Raw genomic sequence first — 19,350 nt, 5'->3', positions numbered from 1 at the left:
TACCAAAAACACCCACTCCCTCCCTCCTTTCCGCAACTCAAACACAATCAGTCCAAAGGTAACTTAGGGACTGTTTCCTCAACCCTTTGCCAAGCATGTCATTGCCAGGAGGTTTACTAGAAACTAGCTCTCTCACACACACAAACATACACATTCTAATATTGTGTCTACACTTCCCTTTTGGCCAGCTTCCTCTTTTTCACTGGGGGCTTGCAGTGGGATAAAGTCTTCCCTGTTCCTGTGTGGCCAGCAGGCATGCAGATGTTTGTGCCCTGCTCTTTGCCCATATGTTTATCAGATCACCGTGATGTTTCATAATCTGCGCTATAAGCACTGAGCAGATAACAGGCCCTTTGATTTGGGCCTGATTTCCCCTTATCCCCCATGTTAAATTTAGCACAGTGATTACTAAGTGAGATAATGGGCCTCGGTGGCCTCGTGGAAATCTTATGGGACACACACATACATACAGACACACACACCGGTCCTGCTTGGAGGATGTGAGTTTGTATGGTCAGAAAAGATGGAAGTGTAATGTCCAAGAATGTAACAGTCAGAGATGCCGATTATAAGATACAGCTACAACAGTTTATCACATCTCTTTTCAAAGGAACCAGGTGATTCTTCAGTTCTGGCAAAACTTCAGTTGATTGCAATATCATATTATTTGTTTGCAACATAACAGCATATCATTATTGTTTCAGAGGCACAGTCCCATCAAGCCTCTTTGTAAGACACAGTTGCTAATTGGTAAATTCCAGTGTTTCCAGTCCCATTGCCACAGGCGGGTGGTACTATAAATAGGATGCCACCACAGCAGCAAGTCATGAAATGTCATTTCTTCTAAATATTCGATGATCGGCTGCAAGGGGTATTATTGTAAAGTGTAACTGAGTGGTAAGGCTCATAATGTGTAAAAGTTTGTTGGGATGTTTCGATTGGCTGAGCAGCTCCTGTAAGTGCAATGTATAGGTGGCCCAGTACTTTTGTCCATATACTGTAACAACTCTTTCTTCAACTCCTTCTGCAGCTCAGGAGGTAGAGCAGGTCATCTGCTGGTTGAAAGTTGGTGGTTTTATCCCTGCCTCCCCCAGTCTGCATGCTGAATATCCTTGGGGAAGATAATAACCCCAAGTTGCTCTCCGATGCATCCATTGGAGTCTGAATGTTAGTTAGAAAGCATAGAAGTGCTTGTGTGAATGTGGCATGTTGTATAAAGCGCTTTGAGTGCTCCGGGAGAGTAAAAAAGTGCTATATGAGGATCAGTCCATTTACCATCTGCTGGACATGCATACTCTGCATATTCAATAAATGAACAAAAAACAATCCTCACACATCCTCCTCATCTTGTGGGAAAGGTGCAGAGAAATAATAGTTTGCACACAGCAGAATTACAAATTCCTTATTTATTGCATGACGGTAACACCAGGCAACATCATCTTAAATCGCCTGAGAACAGCCACATGACCATGACTAATACCAATAACATCCAATCAAGCACCAGATCTTATACAGGACAAGTATATTGATAAGATTCTTCTAATCTAAAGATTACACTGAAAAATTACACTGAAATAAAGAAAAGAAAAAGAAAACGTGATGCTATTAAAAATGTATTTCCTTCAGTCTCATCAGTTTTTTTTTTACCTGCCTTACCATGACTTCCACCTTAAACTGATTTCTTTTTGGTCCAGGTACAGTTTGTCATAACAGTTTGATAAATATAAATATACGTATACATATATATATTTAGAGAGAGAGAATATATATAAAAGATTGCTAATTACATACCTTAAAAAGAACACAGGCACTTAAAGAGGAAAAAGGAGGAGGAAACGTTGGCATGACCTCACACAAAAATGCAGCTTAATTGATTAGTGAATCACATGATGGAAGTCAGAAAAGATGGAGGAAGGGGGGAAGGCTGTCGAGAAAGTTTTTTTTAGAAGGGAAGGGTGAGGCTCTTGACCTTGTGGAGGGCATAAAGGTCACAGGCCTGTAGGCTACTGGTGCCTGTCAGGAATTCATCCGCAAAGACCTTCCGTTCCAACACAATCACATCAATTGACAGCAAAGGATGATCAATGATGACAAGACAGGGCGATCTGATGGGTCAGTGGGTTGTAGTGGTAACACAGTGTCCCTGAATCTTGAATATTAATCATCCCATTATCTCTTTCTCTGATTATGTCTGCCACTTGTTCATCTCACAGTGTGTTTCTGTCCATTTCTTACAGTATGTGCATTTCTGTGCGTAACATCCATGTGTCATATAAACAAATGAGCATTGCATTCCAGCAGGTGGCATGCCTTTAATTTCCATGCGCACTAAACCATGAACAGATGGAACAGCATGGTATGTCTGGCATATTACCTTGTTGGTGGTCAAACTGAACTCGATGCCCTCTACGTTCATTTTCCTGCAGCGCAACTGTCCTCTGTGAGGAGACTCAAAGTCACTGAATGCACAGAAAGAAAGAAATGTGCAACTGGGAGCTACATACTAATGCTCTTCTGTTCTTTTACCTCACGTGAGGTATTTATATCCCCAGCTTTCATTTCAAACTTCATAAACTTCAAAACACATCATGCAAACAAAGCCTCTATATATAATGTGCTTTGCATACATTGCACATTTTTAATCTAAGTGTCTAATGCCAACGGGAATTGACATTTTTTGTTGCTTACAACAATCATTTTTGTGTGCCAGGCATGCTTTCATATTAAAAGCTTAAGGGAGGATGATGTGAGAGTGAGGGGAGGAGAGGAAAAGAGAAGAAATAAACCAAGGCTGCCACATGCCTGTCAATACTCCAACCGAAGCCAATTCTCTAGAGACCATCAGGGACCGTCAGTGGGAGCATCACTATGACAACGCCTAGACCCCCAAAATCAGGACTTCAAAAGTGGAAAGGCGTCCCACTGAGTGAGTGGGGGACCACCTCCTACAGTCATTTACATCTCATTAGGAAATAGCTGCCGTTTAGCAACGAGGCGCTTAAACACACGCTTATTCCATACCGTACACATGCTACTGGTATATGCTACTCTTATTGTATTTCATACATTAGGCATAACCAGTTTTTAGTCCAATACATGGCACATTAGCCTGCTGAAAGTATGTATTAAAAGATGGGCACACTGTGGTTAAAAAGGGATGGGCACGGTTAGGTAGGCTGAGATATTTAAAAAATGCTTGTGCTCAGCTGGTACTAAAAGAACCCAAAATATGCCAAGAAAATATACCCACACGCCATTACTGGCAGTAGCTGGCTGAACTGTTGAGACAAGGCAGGATACAAGCTTTAATATTGCTTAAAATCCTCACCATACCATCCAAATATTGCAGCACAACTGAGACTGATCTGAGTAGGCAAGTTTCTTTAATCTTCTCTTGTCTTCTGTTGTAAATTGTAGCCTCAGTGTTGTGTTCTTAGCTTACAGGAATGGCACCTGGTGTGATCTTCTGGTGCTGTAGCACAGCGGTCCCCAACCCCCGGGCCTCGGACCGGTACCGGTCTTGAGTTGAGGCTCAGGTGTGAAATGTATGGTTTTCAGGGTTTTTATCGATTTTCAGCGTCATTTTGTTACCGTTTTTATCGTTCACTCGGTTTTCCTGGGTGTTTTCACGTGTGTTATGAATAAATCTTCTTTTTTTCGGTACCGGTACTAGTTTTATTTTGTTGTATTTATCCGTGACACCTTAAAGGCCGGTCCGTGAAAATATTGTCGGGCATAAACCGGTCCGTGGCGCAAAAAAGATTGGGGACCGCTGCTTTAGCACATCTGCTTCAGGGTTTCGCATGCTGTGCATTCTGCAATCCTTGGTTGTAACAAGTGGATTTTATGAGTCACCTCATTATCAGATTGAAGCAGTCTGGCCAGTCTCCTTGGACCTCTGGGACCAACAAGGCATTTTTACCCAGAGAGCTGTCACTGGATATTTTCTCTTTTTTGGATCATTCATGTAAATCCTGGTGATGGTTGTTTGTGTGAAAATCCCAGTAGAGGAGCAGTTTCTGAAATACTCCAACTAGCCTGTCTGGCATATACCATACCACATTCAAAGTCACTAAACTCCCCTTTCTTCCTAATCTTGATCCTCAGTTGGAACTTTAGCAGGTTGCCTTGACCATGTCTACATGCCTCAATGCATTAGATAGCTAATGCATTTTTTTTATTTGAAGATTTTGTCAATCAGTTGATGAATGGATGTAACTAATGAAGTGGCCAGTTACTGTATGTAATGTAATCATTAGACATTCATGCATTTATAGGTTTTTCCAGACTGTGCATCTCTACTACATTTCATTATAGCTTCAATTATGCAGTTTTAATTTTCAGTTTTACCAAATAATTTATCATAATGTATCGTTCAATATTCTTACCTTATGTGTCTTAGTGTGGTGGCAGTTCAACAGACCTAACATTTGGTGGTTAAAATTATGAGCTCTGAATACTGTCGGAGGGTCCAGCACAGGAGGAAAGAATCACTCATCGCAGAGACAAATGGATCCTTTGCCCACTGATAGCTGGACGTTGCTAGCACAGACATTTTTCTGGACGGCCGACTTCCTGTTTAGGCCAGAGTTCAACAAATCACCAATGATATCATTAAAACGGTGCTAACGACACTACTTCCTGTCAACACAACCATTCACTTAAAATTTATTACATTGGTTTCCTTTGCTTGCCTTTGCGAGCAAATAATTCTTCTTTCTTCTCTTCTCTTTTTTGTCTTTCTTCTTCTCCTTTCTTCATTTTCTCTCTTCTGCTCAACCCCTTCCTAATTCTCGTAAGTCACACTAATCTGACTAGAGCAGACCGACAGGATGGATCATGTCTGCAGGAAGCAAAAAGTTCTCGGTTTTTTTCAGTCTCTTCAAACTGCACATTGATGATCTCAAGGGTGATATATAGACCAGGAGGCTGGGAACCCAACCCTCGAGGAGGAATGTATTTAGACACGCACATACGTGCATAAACAAATGTTCACATGTGAACACACACGCAGACGCACTGTGGGCCTCTCCTGCCGGAGGTGTTGAAATGCTTGCAAGTCTTGAAATGCCAGTTGAGATGCTAAGCTCTCCTTTCACACACTGTGCAGCAAGAGGCAAGAAGCCTGACAAATGGATGCGTTGAAACATATTAACCATCTCCCTTTGTGAGCAGACAAACATTTAGTCTTGCTAATGACCCCTGAGGATCAAAACAAACGCAAGGAGATAAAGACGGGCCGAGGAGGAGGGGGGGATGCTAAAAAGAGCTCATTGACCTCCATCAGAGCTTTCCCAGGTTCACTGGGGCCAAGAGCTGGTACTGTGCAGATTATCTGTTTATGAATATACATAATATGGAGGGGAAGTGAAAGATTTTAATACCTGTTCATAGACATGAGGGTGGTGTTAGGGAACATGCAGTGCTTGCATGTGTGAGGTAAAGACAAATCCAAACAAAAACTTTTGATATCGCTGTCTCCATCGGTGTTCATCAATAAACAAGTCACTTAGCGTAAAGCTATCTAGCTCCATTTCCCCCTTCAAAACCCACATGACCGTTTATCTTGAGTCACAGTCAAGCTGGTAATGTTATCATTACACAAATGCATAATGCCTTATCTGTCCCGCTATCAAAACTAAGCAACAGCTGCACTAACCAGTCAGTGGAGGTCACCCGCAGTCATGAATGTCACTTTCAGCACGTGTACTGCTGATTTGTTAGCACACAAAACAAGATCCGTTAATGTTTTAAGATAGCCTGTGTTGAAATGCTGTGTTAAACAAGGCTATTGTGGTTGCTGCTGCAAAAAACTGAAGAAGGAAAGTTTATATTTGTAGGATATATTTGTTTATATTTGTATTTGTAGGATGTGCACAAAATGAAAATGAGAGTGGTGAATCTGAGGTATTTTGGGTTGAATTCTGGCAGCAACCTTAACCTTTTTAATAGTAAGAGAAGCAGAAAGCAGGTGTAAACACCGCACTGAGAGTGTTTGTGGTAAACGTATTTGAAACAGCTGCCTGTTTGCATATTCGGGAGATAGCAAACATTATTAAAGTTCAATTGGAGGTGTGATTTTATCCAACTCATCTGGGAACCGGACGTTTGTCATTCATTCCAGTCTAATCTGCTGGACACTCTTTAAGAAGCTGATGAATTCGAAAAAGAAACAAATAAGAACCGAAATTGTTGTCAGATGATTGTCACTGGTTTTAAGAATGCATTTTTGTATACGTTCCCTCTTTTGCTCTTCACGTGGACTGCTTAATTGCATGCAACCAAAGACTGCTCAGATGTGATTGGTCAACAGTATTTGGAAGAGAAACAAAAACCAGAAACAAATCTTGTCGTCTTACAAATATCTGCATATTCATTACATACGGATTATTCTCCACTGGAATTTATTGGGGTGTCTCTAAGAAGCTCACTACTTAGTTTCTAAATGTGTCTGTCCTAAGCAGGTGGTCCATGTTTGTCCAGCTCTTTCCAAAAAAACAGGTGTGTGCTACAGCCAAATGTACCCCGATGAGAATGCTCAGAATGAACTAAAACAGTGACACTGCTGTCTAAAAACACAACAACGAGCTGAAAGACACTGCTGAGTCAGGTGGCCATTCTCTCTTTCTAATGAGCAGGCATCGGAGAGTTGCTTATTGTATGGCTTTTCTTATCAGACTGGAGTTTATTTAACAGTCTGTGGTTTTTCTGTGTGCGTGTGACTGATACCCACACCAATATCAGTTAAATAAGGCTTCCTTCCCCTGATTCACAGCTCCACAAACACACCAAAATCCTCCCTTTTTTCCACAAGAGAGCAACAATGGGCCTATAAAGCTGTCAAGGCAAAACTGAATTTACACTCACCACTTTAAACGGCTAAGCCCTGCTCCCAGGCTGTGTCTGGCGAGCTTTGTGTAAATAGGTGCAGCGGGGCCGTGGGCGCGCGTTTTCCCTGTGATAGTGTCCAAGTGATGGAGTGATGGATAAATTTTCCACCTTTCTGTGAAAAGATCAGATCAGACTCAGTGGATCACATTAGCGTGACCCATGCTGTTAATTTATCTCATATTGATTTCCAATTGTGCATCGTTGGGAGGCCTGGAGTTTGGTTTACGGTCGCGACTTGATCCATAACTTGCAATGTGATCCATGCCACAACAGCGATGGACAATTACACCCAATTCTGCATCCTATTTTACGCTTTATGGGAACTGTTGAAAACCAGAACTGATCAATTTAATGAATAAATAAACAACTCCCTGATACGGGAGATCTACGATGTAGGTAACATCTGGTCCCACTTTCACAATGGGATTGTTCCTCAGTGCAAACACCTTTTGAAATCTTTTTCTTTAACATCATCAAAAAAAGGTGAAAACCCAAACAAAAAAAGTAGATACTCATATCACTTTATCTCTGAATAAGCTCCCACACTGTGGCTGGATGCCTGCTCATCATTTGCATGACATCTTTTTATGCATTCCTGAGCTGACACTGGCAAGTAAAGATCCTAACAGTTGATGTGTTTCTGTACTCCCCTGGCAGCAACCTTCAATGAAGCCAAGCTGTATCTTTTCTCACACTGAGATATGATGACATTACCTGTAGTTACAATGGCTTTGCTTTTGAAACATAGTCATGCAAATTTGCTTTTATGTTGCAAAATATTTTCTGTGGCTTTCTAGACTTTACGTGGAAATGTCTCCCAGGGGGTCAGTGTGCTGTTGTATTCTCTCGCACCTTCAAGGATCTCGGAGCACGACAAAGGAAGCATTAACCTGGGTGGAATAGATTGCAGTAGAAAACCTGAAAATAATATTCAGAAGCATTACTCAAGTGGAAAAAGTGATGTTTACATGCTTCATGAATCATGTGATGTGCCGAGTTTAATTGCACAGGTAGACCTGTAGGCATACTTAAGACACAGTTTGAGGGCAAGATCTAACAAGACACTTCTTCACACAGGCACACGTTTGGCACTCTCAAAATGTAATATCTAAAGGCCAAACTACTTCCTCAGCAAGTTTATTCTTCCCAAAATAGTCCTGATGGGAAAACAAGGACCAAAAATAGACATGGGAAAACAAACATTTTTCCAAGCATATCTGTCATATTGGTTTATATGGCTTTCTAATGGTCGAAAAATGTTTTTGGCGGGGTTTTTCACCGAGGAATGGCAATAGAAATCTCATAGAAATTCCTCAGGGCTTTGTTGCAACTCGCTCCTTCTTTCCCTTACAAAGTTAAGTGTCTTACAAAATCCTGGTGAAGTCATAACTGGCGGCAGCATTAAAAATAAAAGGCTTCCTTTAACCTGAATCATCATCTGCTGCATGTGAACGGTCAGATTCCACTCAGGACTTTTGGAAGAGACACGCGTGCTCCTTAACAGAAAATCAACCACGGTGTCCATGCATGACATTTGGCTGGCCTTAAACTGCATGCTAGCTTGACTCTAAAGAGGATTAAAAACTCATAAAGCATAAATTATATATTACACTGTCCTCTTGAACCAGTGCCAAGAAATAAAGAAAAAAAGGGTGAATCAGTAACTTCAAATGAGACTGAAGCGGTTGGATTTCTGTGAAGGTTTCTGTTAAAGGTGCAGTGTGCAGGGGGATCGATTGCTATAAGCAATAAGAAAGGGGTTAGTACTTTCCTAGATCAAGCTATTGGTAAATGGCTGTGATTGGCTGTTTCACTGCTAGGCATTTGAAAAAGGGCATGTTGCAGCCTTATGTTTCTTTTGGGGACTTAGCTAAGTTGCTTTTTACATCCTGACTTCTGGACACACACACACTAAAGAGAAATCTGTAAAAAAAAAAAAAAAAGCACCAAAGCTCAAAGTTACATCAAGAGCCAAAACCTTTAAATGAGTTTATATTTGTTAAATACAGTTTCCGCAGGTTGATCATCAAACTCTGAAGGCATTCAAAAAAATCAGCCTTATTGGAGTTGACTGTTATACTGATATACCCATATCGTCTCCCAGCTGTTCCTCCACCCAATCTATTCTAGCTCTACAGATGTAGCAGGCCCTTTTACTTGAATCGTTACATTTTGCACCTCTTTGTTTCTACAGTAGCCTAAAATGGGCAAACCAAACACTGGCTCTAAAGAGAGTCTCCTGCATGTGTGTGTTTGTGTATGTGTGCATTTTTAGTGAAATTTCCTTAAAACATTTGTGAGGGGAGGGTGAAGCGAAGGGCATTCTGGCTGCAGTCTGTAACCCTAACCACTAGATGCCACTAGATCTCAGACACTGCTTCCTCAGGTGGACCTTAGGGATAAGGTTACCACCTATTTTACCTTGGGCGGGTTAGGTAAATGTGAAGGTGTTGGGGGAAGGGGTGGGTGTGTAGGCTCTGCTGTTTAGGTGTGGTCTATGGGATGGGGGACTTGCTGGAGCTGAAATCTAATGGTGTGGATCGAGAACAAATACGGCCTCTTCTTGGAATTGGTTTGTTTTAGCAGAGGATTGCCACTGTGCAACCTGACCTGACACGATTACAGAAAAAGAGACTCAATGCCTTACACAGACTGAGCAGAGCACAGGTTAATTTATGACCTGAAATTGCTGGATTTGTACAAGGATTTTCTAGTGATGACACTGTGAAACGACTGTCTCGACTCTAAATACACCTTAAAGATGTAGATACTTGCAAAAACATGCTGAAATACCCATATGAAACATACAGATTTTCAATATCACCGGGCAGGAGTGATTTAAAACAGAAGCCTAGTTTAAATTAGGACTTAAAGTCAATAAACCATGTGTTTTAATCATACACATCTAACATACATGTATACAATGTTTTAAATAAGTAAACAAGTCTGTATTTCATTTCCAAAACACTCAAGGAGAACATACACCGTGGAAGGCTTGTGAATATTTGCAAGTCATGGTGATGTGATCACGTATACTATATCTTCAAGTCCACTACATCACTGAATGTTTGCTCTGAATGATATGTGACATCAGTAAGAATCAACACACACGTACACAGCCATCACACACACACATTCTGATGCGCACAATTCAAATATTAATATCGTATGAGTGCTCTCTGACCGTACACAGCCTGTCAAAGCAGTAGAATTTACTCACAACATGCTTGTATTTGCGCTATCCACTGGGGTGACTTATGAATCTTTTATCAAAACTGGCCTAATTGCTTAACCATCCATGTCCCGGTCCAGTGGTGAATGCTGGGAGGGGGCACTGGGCATGCAAATTGTCATAAAAACAAGGAAAGCATTATTCCTCCAGCATTTTTCCACCTCTGGCAAATCTGTCTTTTTGTCTATGTAATTATGGATTCTAGTGAGCTACATATTAAGCAACACATTAATTTATAGTTGACAACTTCAGGGAAAGAGCTGGAGTTGCCTCTTTATCTTATTTAGGCTGGGAATGAGAATAGCTTTCTTCTGTTATACTTCAAATAACAGGTGATAACATTTTAAGAACATCTGGGCAATTTCAATGCAAAGAAATGTGTGTGTGCATCTCTTCATCTCATCTGGTTCAGCAAGTGTTTTAACTCTATGCCAAGACACTTCATAACACCATGAAACCAGCATTACTTTTCTTTGACAGTTTGTTTGTTTTTGGTCCATAGGAGCAGTAAACAGCTTCCTGTGCTCAACTGATCCACAGTGGACAATAAATAAATAAATAAATACAAAAAAACCCCTTTCCCTTCTGTTCTCACTCCCACTCGCTGCCCTGTTTCACAGCAGAGGAAGCTGCCGAAGGGTCAAGCTCAACAGTAGTTTGAGAGAAATAAAAAGGATCTAACTGGCAAGAACCATGATTTCATGGCGTTTCTTACTCCAAACCCCCATCTCTCCATGTTCCTGGGAGCTGCATAAAAAGTCCCAGGAAACTCCCTACTACTCCGTACACCAAACAGCTGCAGATTCTCACTTTTCGCTGGCTTTAGTCCTTTGAACTCAACCTCAACCCCTCACAAAAAAAAAAAAAAAGTTTGTTGATAAACTAAAATGGACTTTTTCTGTTATGAAATGTCTGGTAGCTCTAAATTTAAAACATCATTTTTTTTTTAATTCATTAAGAAATATATCATTGCAGTCACGTTTATGATTAATATCAATTGTTCATAAGAGGAAAAAAGGATAGAATCTCAAAATATTAAATGCTGTTTTTATCATCTTCCATTGTTTGTCTGAAAATAACTGGAAGCCGTCATTCTTCCTGCCCACAGCTGGCGTTGAACCGGAATCTGCTTTGTAAACGTTTTCTCTGCAAGTCAGTATCAGGACTGTGTGTGTACGCCTGTGCCTGTGCGCATAATTACAGATGCGCCATTCTTCCTAAAGCTGTCATTAAAAAGGGAATGGGAATGACTCCAACTACAACCACTGCTTGGGGTTACGTAACAAGCTCTTCTTGAATTTTGTCTTATCCCGGAGACAGCTGAAATCTCTCTTGCACAGCCGGTTGTCCCTGAAAATGCTCCTCCTTCAAACCCAGGAGAAGTTTGGTATTTTTCCCGACTTGCATTCTGTCTTTAATTTTGGCGGAGAGAAAAAAAACCCGATCTGGTGTTTTTATGTCTTTGTCTTGCTCGCTCGGTCGTGTTAGAGCGCGTTTCCACTGTTGTTTTGGGGTGTGTCCGTGTGAGGGCGCAGTGAGCCCTACTTTGTCTTTCATCCTGAGATGCTGGTGGTCCACAGACAAAAGAGAAGATGGCATTTAGAGCTCTACAGGACAGCTACACGGCCAGGAGGGTTTGCTGTGCAGGAAAACATCTCTTAACATAATTTTGAATTACTGACTCGTGTTCGTAACAACTTAAACAAATACATAAACACATGGATTGCATTTATAAAGCTGAGTCTTACCCTGTTCTAAAATGAGTTTTATAAAAGATTAATGTATTATGTTGGTTTTTGTTACTTCCATCCCAGAATGTTTCTTCTTTTGTTTTATTTTGTTTTCTCAACTCAAAAACTCAATTAATAATCAATTAATTAATTTTAAACAGAGATAAAACACTTGGGGTAAAGCTCACTAACACCAGCTTGCACTTTGTTTTGCTTCTGCTTCAGTTTCCTATGACACCCCATTGAACAGATAAGACAGTTTGTCTGAGTGTATCAATAATGCATGATGAGAATACTCTCTCATTTACACTTTTCTTTTGCATCCTTTAACCTTTTTCATCCCCCCCGGCTTTCGTTCCTGCTCACGATGTTTAGGCTGTTTTCTCCATTCACCTTGAAAGAAAGCTCCTGTCTCCCGCGTCCATCAAAACGAAAGCCCGACCCCCGCTTTGAGAGGGAGGAGCTTCCTAGCGCTTTACTGAGTGTATAACACTCTGTGGCCATCCAGAAAGTGTGTCAGAGGACTGTGTTTGCTCCCAAAGTAGATGACTGCTCACATTCTGGTCTCTGTATTACTGACTGCGAGATACGAGAAATTTTTATTTCGTACATCATCCCAAGCCAGGACAAGGTGAGTGTCTTAACACTTCAGCAGCTTAACGTACGAGTGTTATTATTCTCTCCCATTTTAGGCAAAACATAGTGTCTGCTCGATTTCATTGTTGTCATTTGATTGATTGATTTTTTTGGTAAGCATGCTTTTTGTTTCTTAATCTTTTTTCTTGGGGGGTCTTTAGCGAATCGTACGTCAAAAGTCATTTTGCACCGCCTGTGCGTCATGGTCACATTTACGCACATTCTCCTCTGAGATTTTTGTGGTTTTTAAACCCCACAAAAGAGTTAGTGCGGAATTCAGTCAAGCAGACTGGGTCTGTGTGTGGGCTTTGGCTCATGCTCTTTCTACAGTGCCGTTTTCAGGTGTGATAGAGGAGAGAAGGAATGTGACGAGACGCTCTTTCACTGAGGACTAAATCATCTTTTGTCTCTTCACAGGTTTTTCGATTGTGGGATAGAATGCCGGCGATCATAAGTAAAAACTCCGATTTGGAGTTTGACTCCTTACAACCGTGTTTCTATCCGGATGAGGACTTCTACTTCTGCGGTCCCGACTCTGCGCCACCGGGGGAGGACATCTGGAAGAAATTCGAGTTGCTGCCCACTCCGCCCCTCTCTCCAAGCCGCGCCGCGCTACCGGGAGAGCCGGCAACTGCCTCGCTGGAAGCAGACCCCCTTGGCTTCGGGTTAGGGGACCCACTGGACTGGGCATCCGAGCTGCTGCTCCTGCCTGGGGACGATATATGGGGAGCATCCGACGATCTGTTCGGCTCCGCTTTGGATTCTAATCCCAACAGCATCATCATCCAGGACTGTATGTGGAGTGGCTTTTCTGCCAGGGAAAAGCTGGAACGGGTGGTTACGGAGAAACTCGGCAAAGCTATTTCCACGGCGACAGCAGGCAGCAGGAGTGTGTGCGTCAAGGCGCAGGAGGTGGTGAGCCGCAACTCGATGTCAGAGTGTGTGGACCCCACAGTAGTGTTCCCTTTCCCGATCAACAAGAAAAACAGCACCAGGGACTCATCTGGGACCATTAAAACATCCACGGTGCACGGGAGCGCGCCTAGTGACTCTGGTAAGGATTTGAAGACGTTATTATTATTATTATTATTATTATTATTATTATTATTATCAGTAGTAGTATTGTGTTGGTTGTTGTCGTTGCTGTTGTTTTTGTTGTAAGCCCCTACCCTAACAAATCGGAGTGAGTGCAGATTGTTCATATGACTGGTCTAGAATCGGATTACCTCGTTAGACATAACACACACACACACACACACACACACACACACACACACACACACACACACACACACACACACACACACACACACACGATCGCGCAGTGGAGTAGTGACACAGTGAACGAGGTTTATGTAATCAACAAGGTCTCCATCCGGCAGATGGCGGTAAAATGGGGAATTCTGTGACTTACTGAACTCAGCTGGCATCTGAGCAAAACAAAAAGACATCACACACACACACACAGTCAGACCAGGTTGTGGGAGGAGATGAAAAGGTGTTTAATAATGCGATGAGCTGATAAAGTGTCAGGTTCACGGTACCGTGAACGCTTTCATTACGCATGAATTGAGGGACAATTTGCGCACAGTGGGTGACAAACTGACACTTACTCCACAGTCTGAGACAGACAGTCTGAGCCAACTGCCGCCCGACATGAGGGGATATCTAAAATTAATACTCAGAAAGAGAAAACAAGAAATAATGTCTAAAACGGAAATACGGGATTTGTGTCAGGATCATAATGTTAGATGTGTTTAGATTGGGTAATGAATGTTATGTGTACTTAAAAACTAAGACTTCCATCACCGGTCTTTTATAAGTTCCCTAAACAAACACCAGCCCTTATCAGCGTGTTTTCGTTGTGGAACTGTAGTACAAAGCCCCCCAGCTTGGCACAGAGGATAGACTCAGCCAACCTTGCCAAACACCTCCTCTACAGCGAATAAAAGAGGACGGAGGAGAGCTTCTTTTAGGCGTGTGTGTGCGTGTGTGTGTGGGAGGGGGGTGACAGCTTTGAACAAGCGCTCCATCTCGACAGCTGTCTCCCTGGCGCCCCTCCAGGTCTGGAGCTTAAAGGGTGGTGATCCGATCGCCTGCCGCCCCACCGTCCAGCGCACACTGCCGCCCCGATGCGCTTCTGGCGTTTGAAGCGACCCATTCTTCGTTGTGCAGCACGCCTTCTGCACTTTTACATTAAGGGGAAACTGACCCTAAAAGATAAACTGTGAGGACCCCCATTTAAAAAAACAAACAAACAAAAAACAGAAGCAGTTCGCAGGAAAAGCAGGGTCAGGCACTGCTCCTCTTCATTTTCCTGTTTACAAACTGAAACTAATATCTGCTCAGACATGAATTGACTTTCTTCTCTTTATATTCCATTCCACCTCAATTAAAGAGTTGTTCCATTCTGAATTTCAAACAACAAGAGCTAAATCTCAGCCACACATGTGGCAAAATCAGGGACACCCCCTCATCCAGCCAGCTGTGGCCAGCTTTGTTGTGATGACAGGAATAACATCTGTGTGTGTGTGTGTGTGTGTGTGTGTGTGTGTGTGTGTGTGTGTGTGTGTGTGTGTGTGTGTGTGTGTGCAGCATGTGTTCAGACATTCTGGTGCAGTAGTGTCTGAAGTGGGTTACCATAAGCTGTAAAATGCCACACTCCTCAGATGCTCCTGAGCTGATAATGGGAGCCATTATAACAAAGGCATTTTAATGGGGTCTCACGCTCTGCTTCTGGTTGGTCACTTCTTGTCACCTCCAAAAGCACCCGTGGATGATAAGGGTCACCTGCTCATCTCAACATTAGCACATGTATTAAGATCAAGAGCTCAGGTGGAAATGAGGTTTTTAACTTTAGAGGTCAGAGTTAAACCTAAGTTCTTAATGCATCTGATTCTACTGGCACACTTTCAGTGTGAGTGGAGGTGTGCCGATAGACTGAAAGCACCAGACTAAAGCTGTCTCATCTCCAGAGAAGATTAAGAAAGTTTTGAATAAGGGAGGGAGAATGAAATGCAGAAATCCAGCCTGTCTGCTCAGCGCTGACACTGAACGTGTCAATTCCTGCAGAATAGATTAGTTACCAAATGACTGACACTAAGCATCAAGAGGTTTCTGCTTGTGCAAACAGTATTGAGCAACATTCTTTCTCCTACACCTTGATCTCGCTCACATGTATACCTGCCACTTGCTGGCACACACAGATGGAATAGTGCTGTGTCAGAGCAATTAATCACTCACGTTGTTTTCTTTTCTCAGAAGAGGAAGATGAAGATGAAGAAGAGGAAGACGAAGAAGAGGAAGACGAAGAAGAGGAAGACGAAGAAGAAGAAGAGGAGGAGGAAGAAGAAGAAGAAGATGAGGAGGAGATTGATGTAGTCACAGTAGAGAAGAGGCGCTCTACAATCACCAAGGCATCACCCATGGCGTCAGGCACTGTCACCATCTCTGTACACCCCAAAAGTCAAGATGCAAAAGGAATTGTCTCAGGGTCCGGTTCCGGTGTGGTGAGTCGATTCGTCAGCCGGGCTCCTCAGGAGCTCATCTTGAAGAGAAGTTCAGTCCACCAGCAGCAACATAACTACGCAGCCCCCTCACCCTATGCTTCAGACGATGACCCAACCCCGCCTCCAAAGAAGCAAAAGATGTCTGATGCCCTGCGCCTTCCTTCCAGAACCATCTCTTCATCCTCCTCATCTTCCTCCTCATCCTGCAGTTCAGTCACCAGCACATCAGGGGTGCGCAGCAAGCGCAGCTCCAGCGGGGACAGCAGCCCGAGAGGCAGCTCCGACTCAGAGGACAGCGAGCGCCGACGCAACCACAACATCCTGGAGCGCCAGCGCCGCAACGACCTGCGATCCAGCTTCCTGACGCTGCGCGACCACGTGCCGGAGCTGGCGCACAATGAGAAGGCGGCGAAGGTGCTCATCCTTAAGAAGGCCACTGAATATGTGAACTCGCTAGAGACGGAAGAGATGAGGCTCCAGCAAGAGAAAGAAAGGCTCCAGGTCCGGAGGCAACAGCTGATGCGCAGGCTGGAGCACGCAAGGACTCGCTAACAGACAAGTGCTACAACACAAACACTCACAATATACCCTGGACGACCCCCCCCACCCCCACCCCTCTGCATCAACTCAAGTCTGATACACAAGAAGATGCACACAGAGGCCTTCATATTTGTTGCACACGTGCACACACCAACACAACATCTCAGAGGATGTTTATGTTCAGATGTCAACACACACCTTGGAGGGGCGGGGTGCCGGGGGCGGGGGGATGCTCGGACTTTCACTGCCGCCACTTTTTTTGCACATTTGTTGACGTTAAGAATGTTTAGGGTTTACTTTTTTTCAATCCAGTCACATTAAAGAAAGATTAAAAACGCGCACACACACACACACACACACACACACACACACACACAAAAAAAAACAAAAAAGCATGAGGAAGGAGAGAGGACACTTTTTTTGGTCTTCCCTTCTTCTGTTTTTGAAAAAATATAATTTCTATTTGTACTTTTTTTGTACTCACTGTGACACCAGCCTGGAATCTAGTTATTCCCACAGGGACGGGTGTTGGAGGGCACTTTGCTTGGAGAGTTCATGTACAAGAAGAAGTGCACACTTACTTTGCCTTCACCACTGCAAAACTGAAAAGACTGATGACTGAGGTGTCACATAAACAATGCCACTACAGGTCCTCTTTCCCTCACTCTTCTCACACTGGTGCTCAAACCAAGTCAGTGGATGTATAACTGCGCACCTTGCTAGCCGACACTTTTGTATATAACAATAGTGTACAGACAAAATACACTCAGATCTGCCTTGTTTTGTAATACAGTTTGTCCTTGTTCTTTTTTTATATATATATACATGTCAGAAAGCTGCCAACATTTAGACTGGAAGTTTATATACCTTTAAAAGTACTGTAAGGCCTCAATTTTGAGAGTCATGAAACTTTGTAATATAACAATATATTGTTTTCTTTCTCTTCCCTTTCTTTGTATTGTATTATATTACTAATTCAACACACCTTTTATGCTTTTAGTGTGAACCTGATACATACTAAATTTGATACTTATATTTTCGTATGAAAATGAGTTCCTGGTAGATATCACTTTATCTCGTCATTTTTTCTTCTATCTCAAATAATTCTTTTGTACAGAAAATGTGTTCTATCCTCATGTACCTGGCCTTTTTTTTCTTTCTTCCTTTTTTTTTGTTTATATTTGCTATCGGGTGCATAGAACTGGGTAAACAGATATAAGATGTTTGTTTTTTTGTGTTTGTTTTTTTTTTTTTTTCAATTTAAAATGTACATTTAGTGCTGCAACTCATAGCACTTTGAAATACCTCATTTTGAAAAATAAATAGATATCATAAAATCTTCATCTTTGCCTTTGTGGATTTTTTTTTTTTTAACCTCGTCACCCTTTCATATCTGCCTCAATCTGTTTACTTCCCTGTTTGCCTCCACATTTCTGTATTTGTTGTGCTGCTCTCAAAGACTCATCCTGACAAAGAAAGCGAGTGTCTTCTGAATGCTCTCTGTCTCCGCACCCTGCAGCTACCTCCCCCTGCATAGCCTCTCACACCCACCCACACACACACCTACACACTCACTCACTTCAGTTCACACACACACACACAGACACACACACCTCTCTATTTTCCTCTCTCACCAGCGCAGCTCTTCCTACTACATTGTTCAGGCTGTTGCTATGGAAACTGGAGCAGCTGCTGAGTGGCAGACACGAGAGTGAGGCTTTTATTTGTCTGTTAGTAGTCTGTGTATTTCTGCCCGAGTGTGTGTGTGTATGAATGCAAATGTGTGTCTACCTTTTGTTGTGGTCTGTGTGTGGCCCCGGCGCCTGATATCTCCGGTGTTGTGCGCTGCCTGCCACGATGCCAGGACAAGGCTGGATACTGTTTACCAACATAGGCCACATGGCTTTGCCCCTCCCCACCTGCTCTTCCCCTTTTTCTCTCTCCTCCTTCCCTCTGTGCATCCTGTGTTGGGCCTTAGCCCAAATATGCGCCTTTCACGAGCCTGTTCAGGCGCTCTCTGGAGATGGCTGAAAGAGAAATCTGTTGCCACGGTCTGTATAGCCATTTAGCACAGCAGTGTGCTCACAGAGGGTATAAGAAAGAGAGAAGTGCACTAATACAACATAAAATACACACTGCTGATGAATTGCAGTAATCCCTTTAAAAAAATAGATAGGACAACATGATCAATGATTGTTTCTCTTTCACCAAAAGTGATATATTACTTCCTTTCTAGAACGAACACTCCGGCGTTTAATTTTTCAGAAGCACAATTGTCATTTAGCTACTTGCAGAACCAAGATGGTCCTAAGGTATGAGGCCTATGTGAGAGACAGGGGTATATGAAGACAGATGACTTTGTTTGGGAGTTGAGACAGTACAACACTGAGCTTCTCAGTGGGGGAGTGGCACTGGTGGATTACATAACAGGGGTCTGGTGTCTTTGTGCATACTAACTGTACATGTGTGCGTACAGGATAGGAGACCCTGTGTGTGCGTGCATGTGTGTGTCCTCTCATGGGACTTCCCCTTACCATCTGCCTAATGACTTATCCTGTCTGGTTATAGGATAAAAACAAGCTCATAGACAATAACGCAGAAAAATAAATGGGGGTAAAAAGAAAAACAACATATCACAGCAGAGAGAAGTTGTTTGGTTCAGATGGTAAGATTAACTTTAATTTCACCTCATAGTGTTCAGCACCAAACCCCCTGCCAATACAGATAAACCTGACTGGCTCAGATATGCTCATGCATTGTTTTACATGCTTCTTCTTGAATCTCACATGTTCCAGTTGCAATTTAACAACCT

The 19,350-nt window shown here is 42.6% G+C and overlaps 1 protein-coding gene across 1 annotated transcript; it reads left to right on the top strand.

Moving 5' to 3' along the window:
• The first annotated feature begins 12,329 nt into the window (after nucleotides 1–12,329).
• On the top strand, nucleotides 12,330–17,748 carry mycn (MYCN proto-oncogene, bHLH transcription factor). Its single transcript, XM_085381984.1, has 3 exons — nucleotides 12,330–12,484; nucleotides 12,907–13,543; nucleotides 15,751–17,748. The coding sequence occupies exons 2-3, from the start codon at nucleotides 12,928–12,930 to the stop codon at nucleotides 16,548–16,550; spliced, it is 1,416 nt and encodes a 471-aa protein (XP_085238110.1). The 5' UTR covers nucleotides 12,330–12,484; nucleotides 12,907–12,927; the 3' UTR covers nucleotides 16,551–17,748.
• Nucleotides 17,749–19,350: the final 1,602 nt, after the last annotated feature.

Source organism: Rhamphochromis longiceps, linkage group LG15 (genome assembly GCF_057381845.1).
Source record: "Rhamphochromis longiceps isolate RC_006_pf linkage group LG15, R_longiceps_female_GT1.1, whole genome shotgun sequence".
Taxonomy (NCBI): domain Eukaryota; kingdom Metazoa; phylum Chordata; class Actinopteri; order Cichliformes; family Cichlidae; genus Rhamphochromis; species Rhamphochromis longiceps.
The sequence above is the reverse complement of the archived record's forward strand: the minus strand, read 5'-3'. Positions and strand labels throughout refer to the sequence as shown.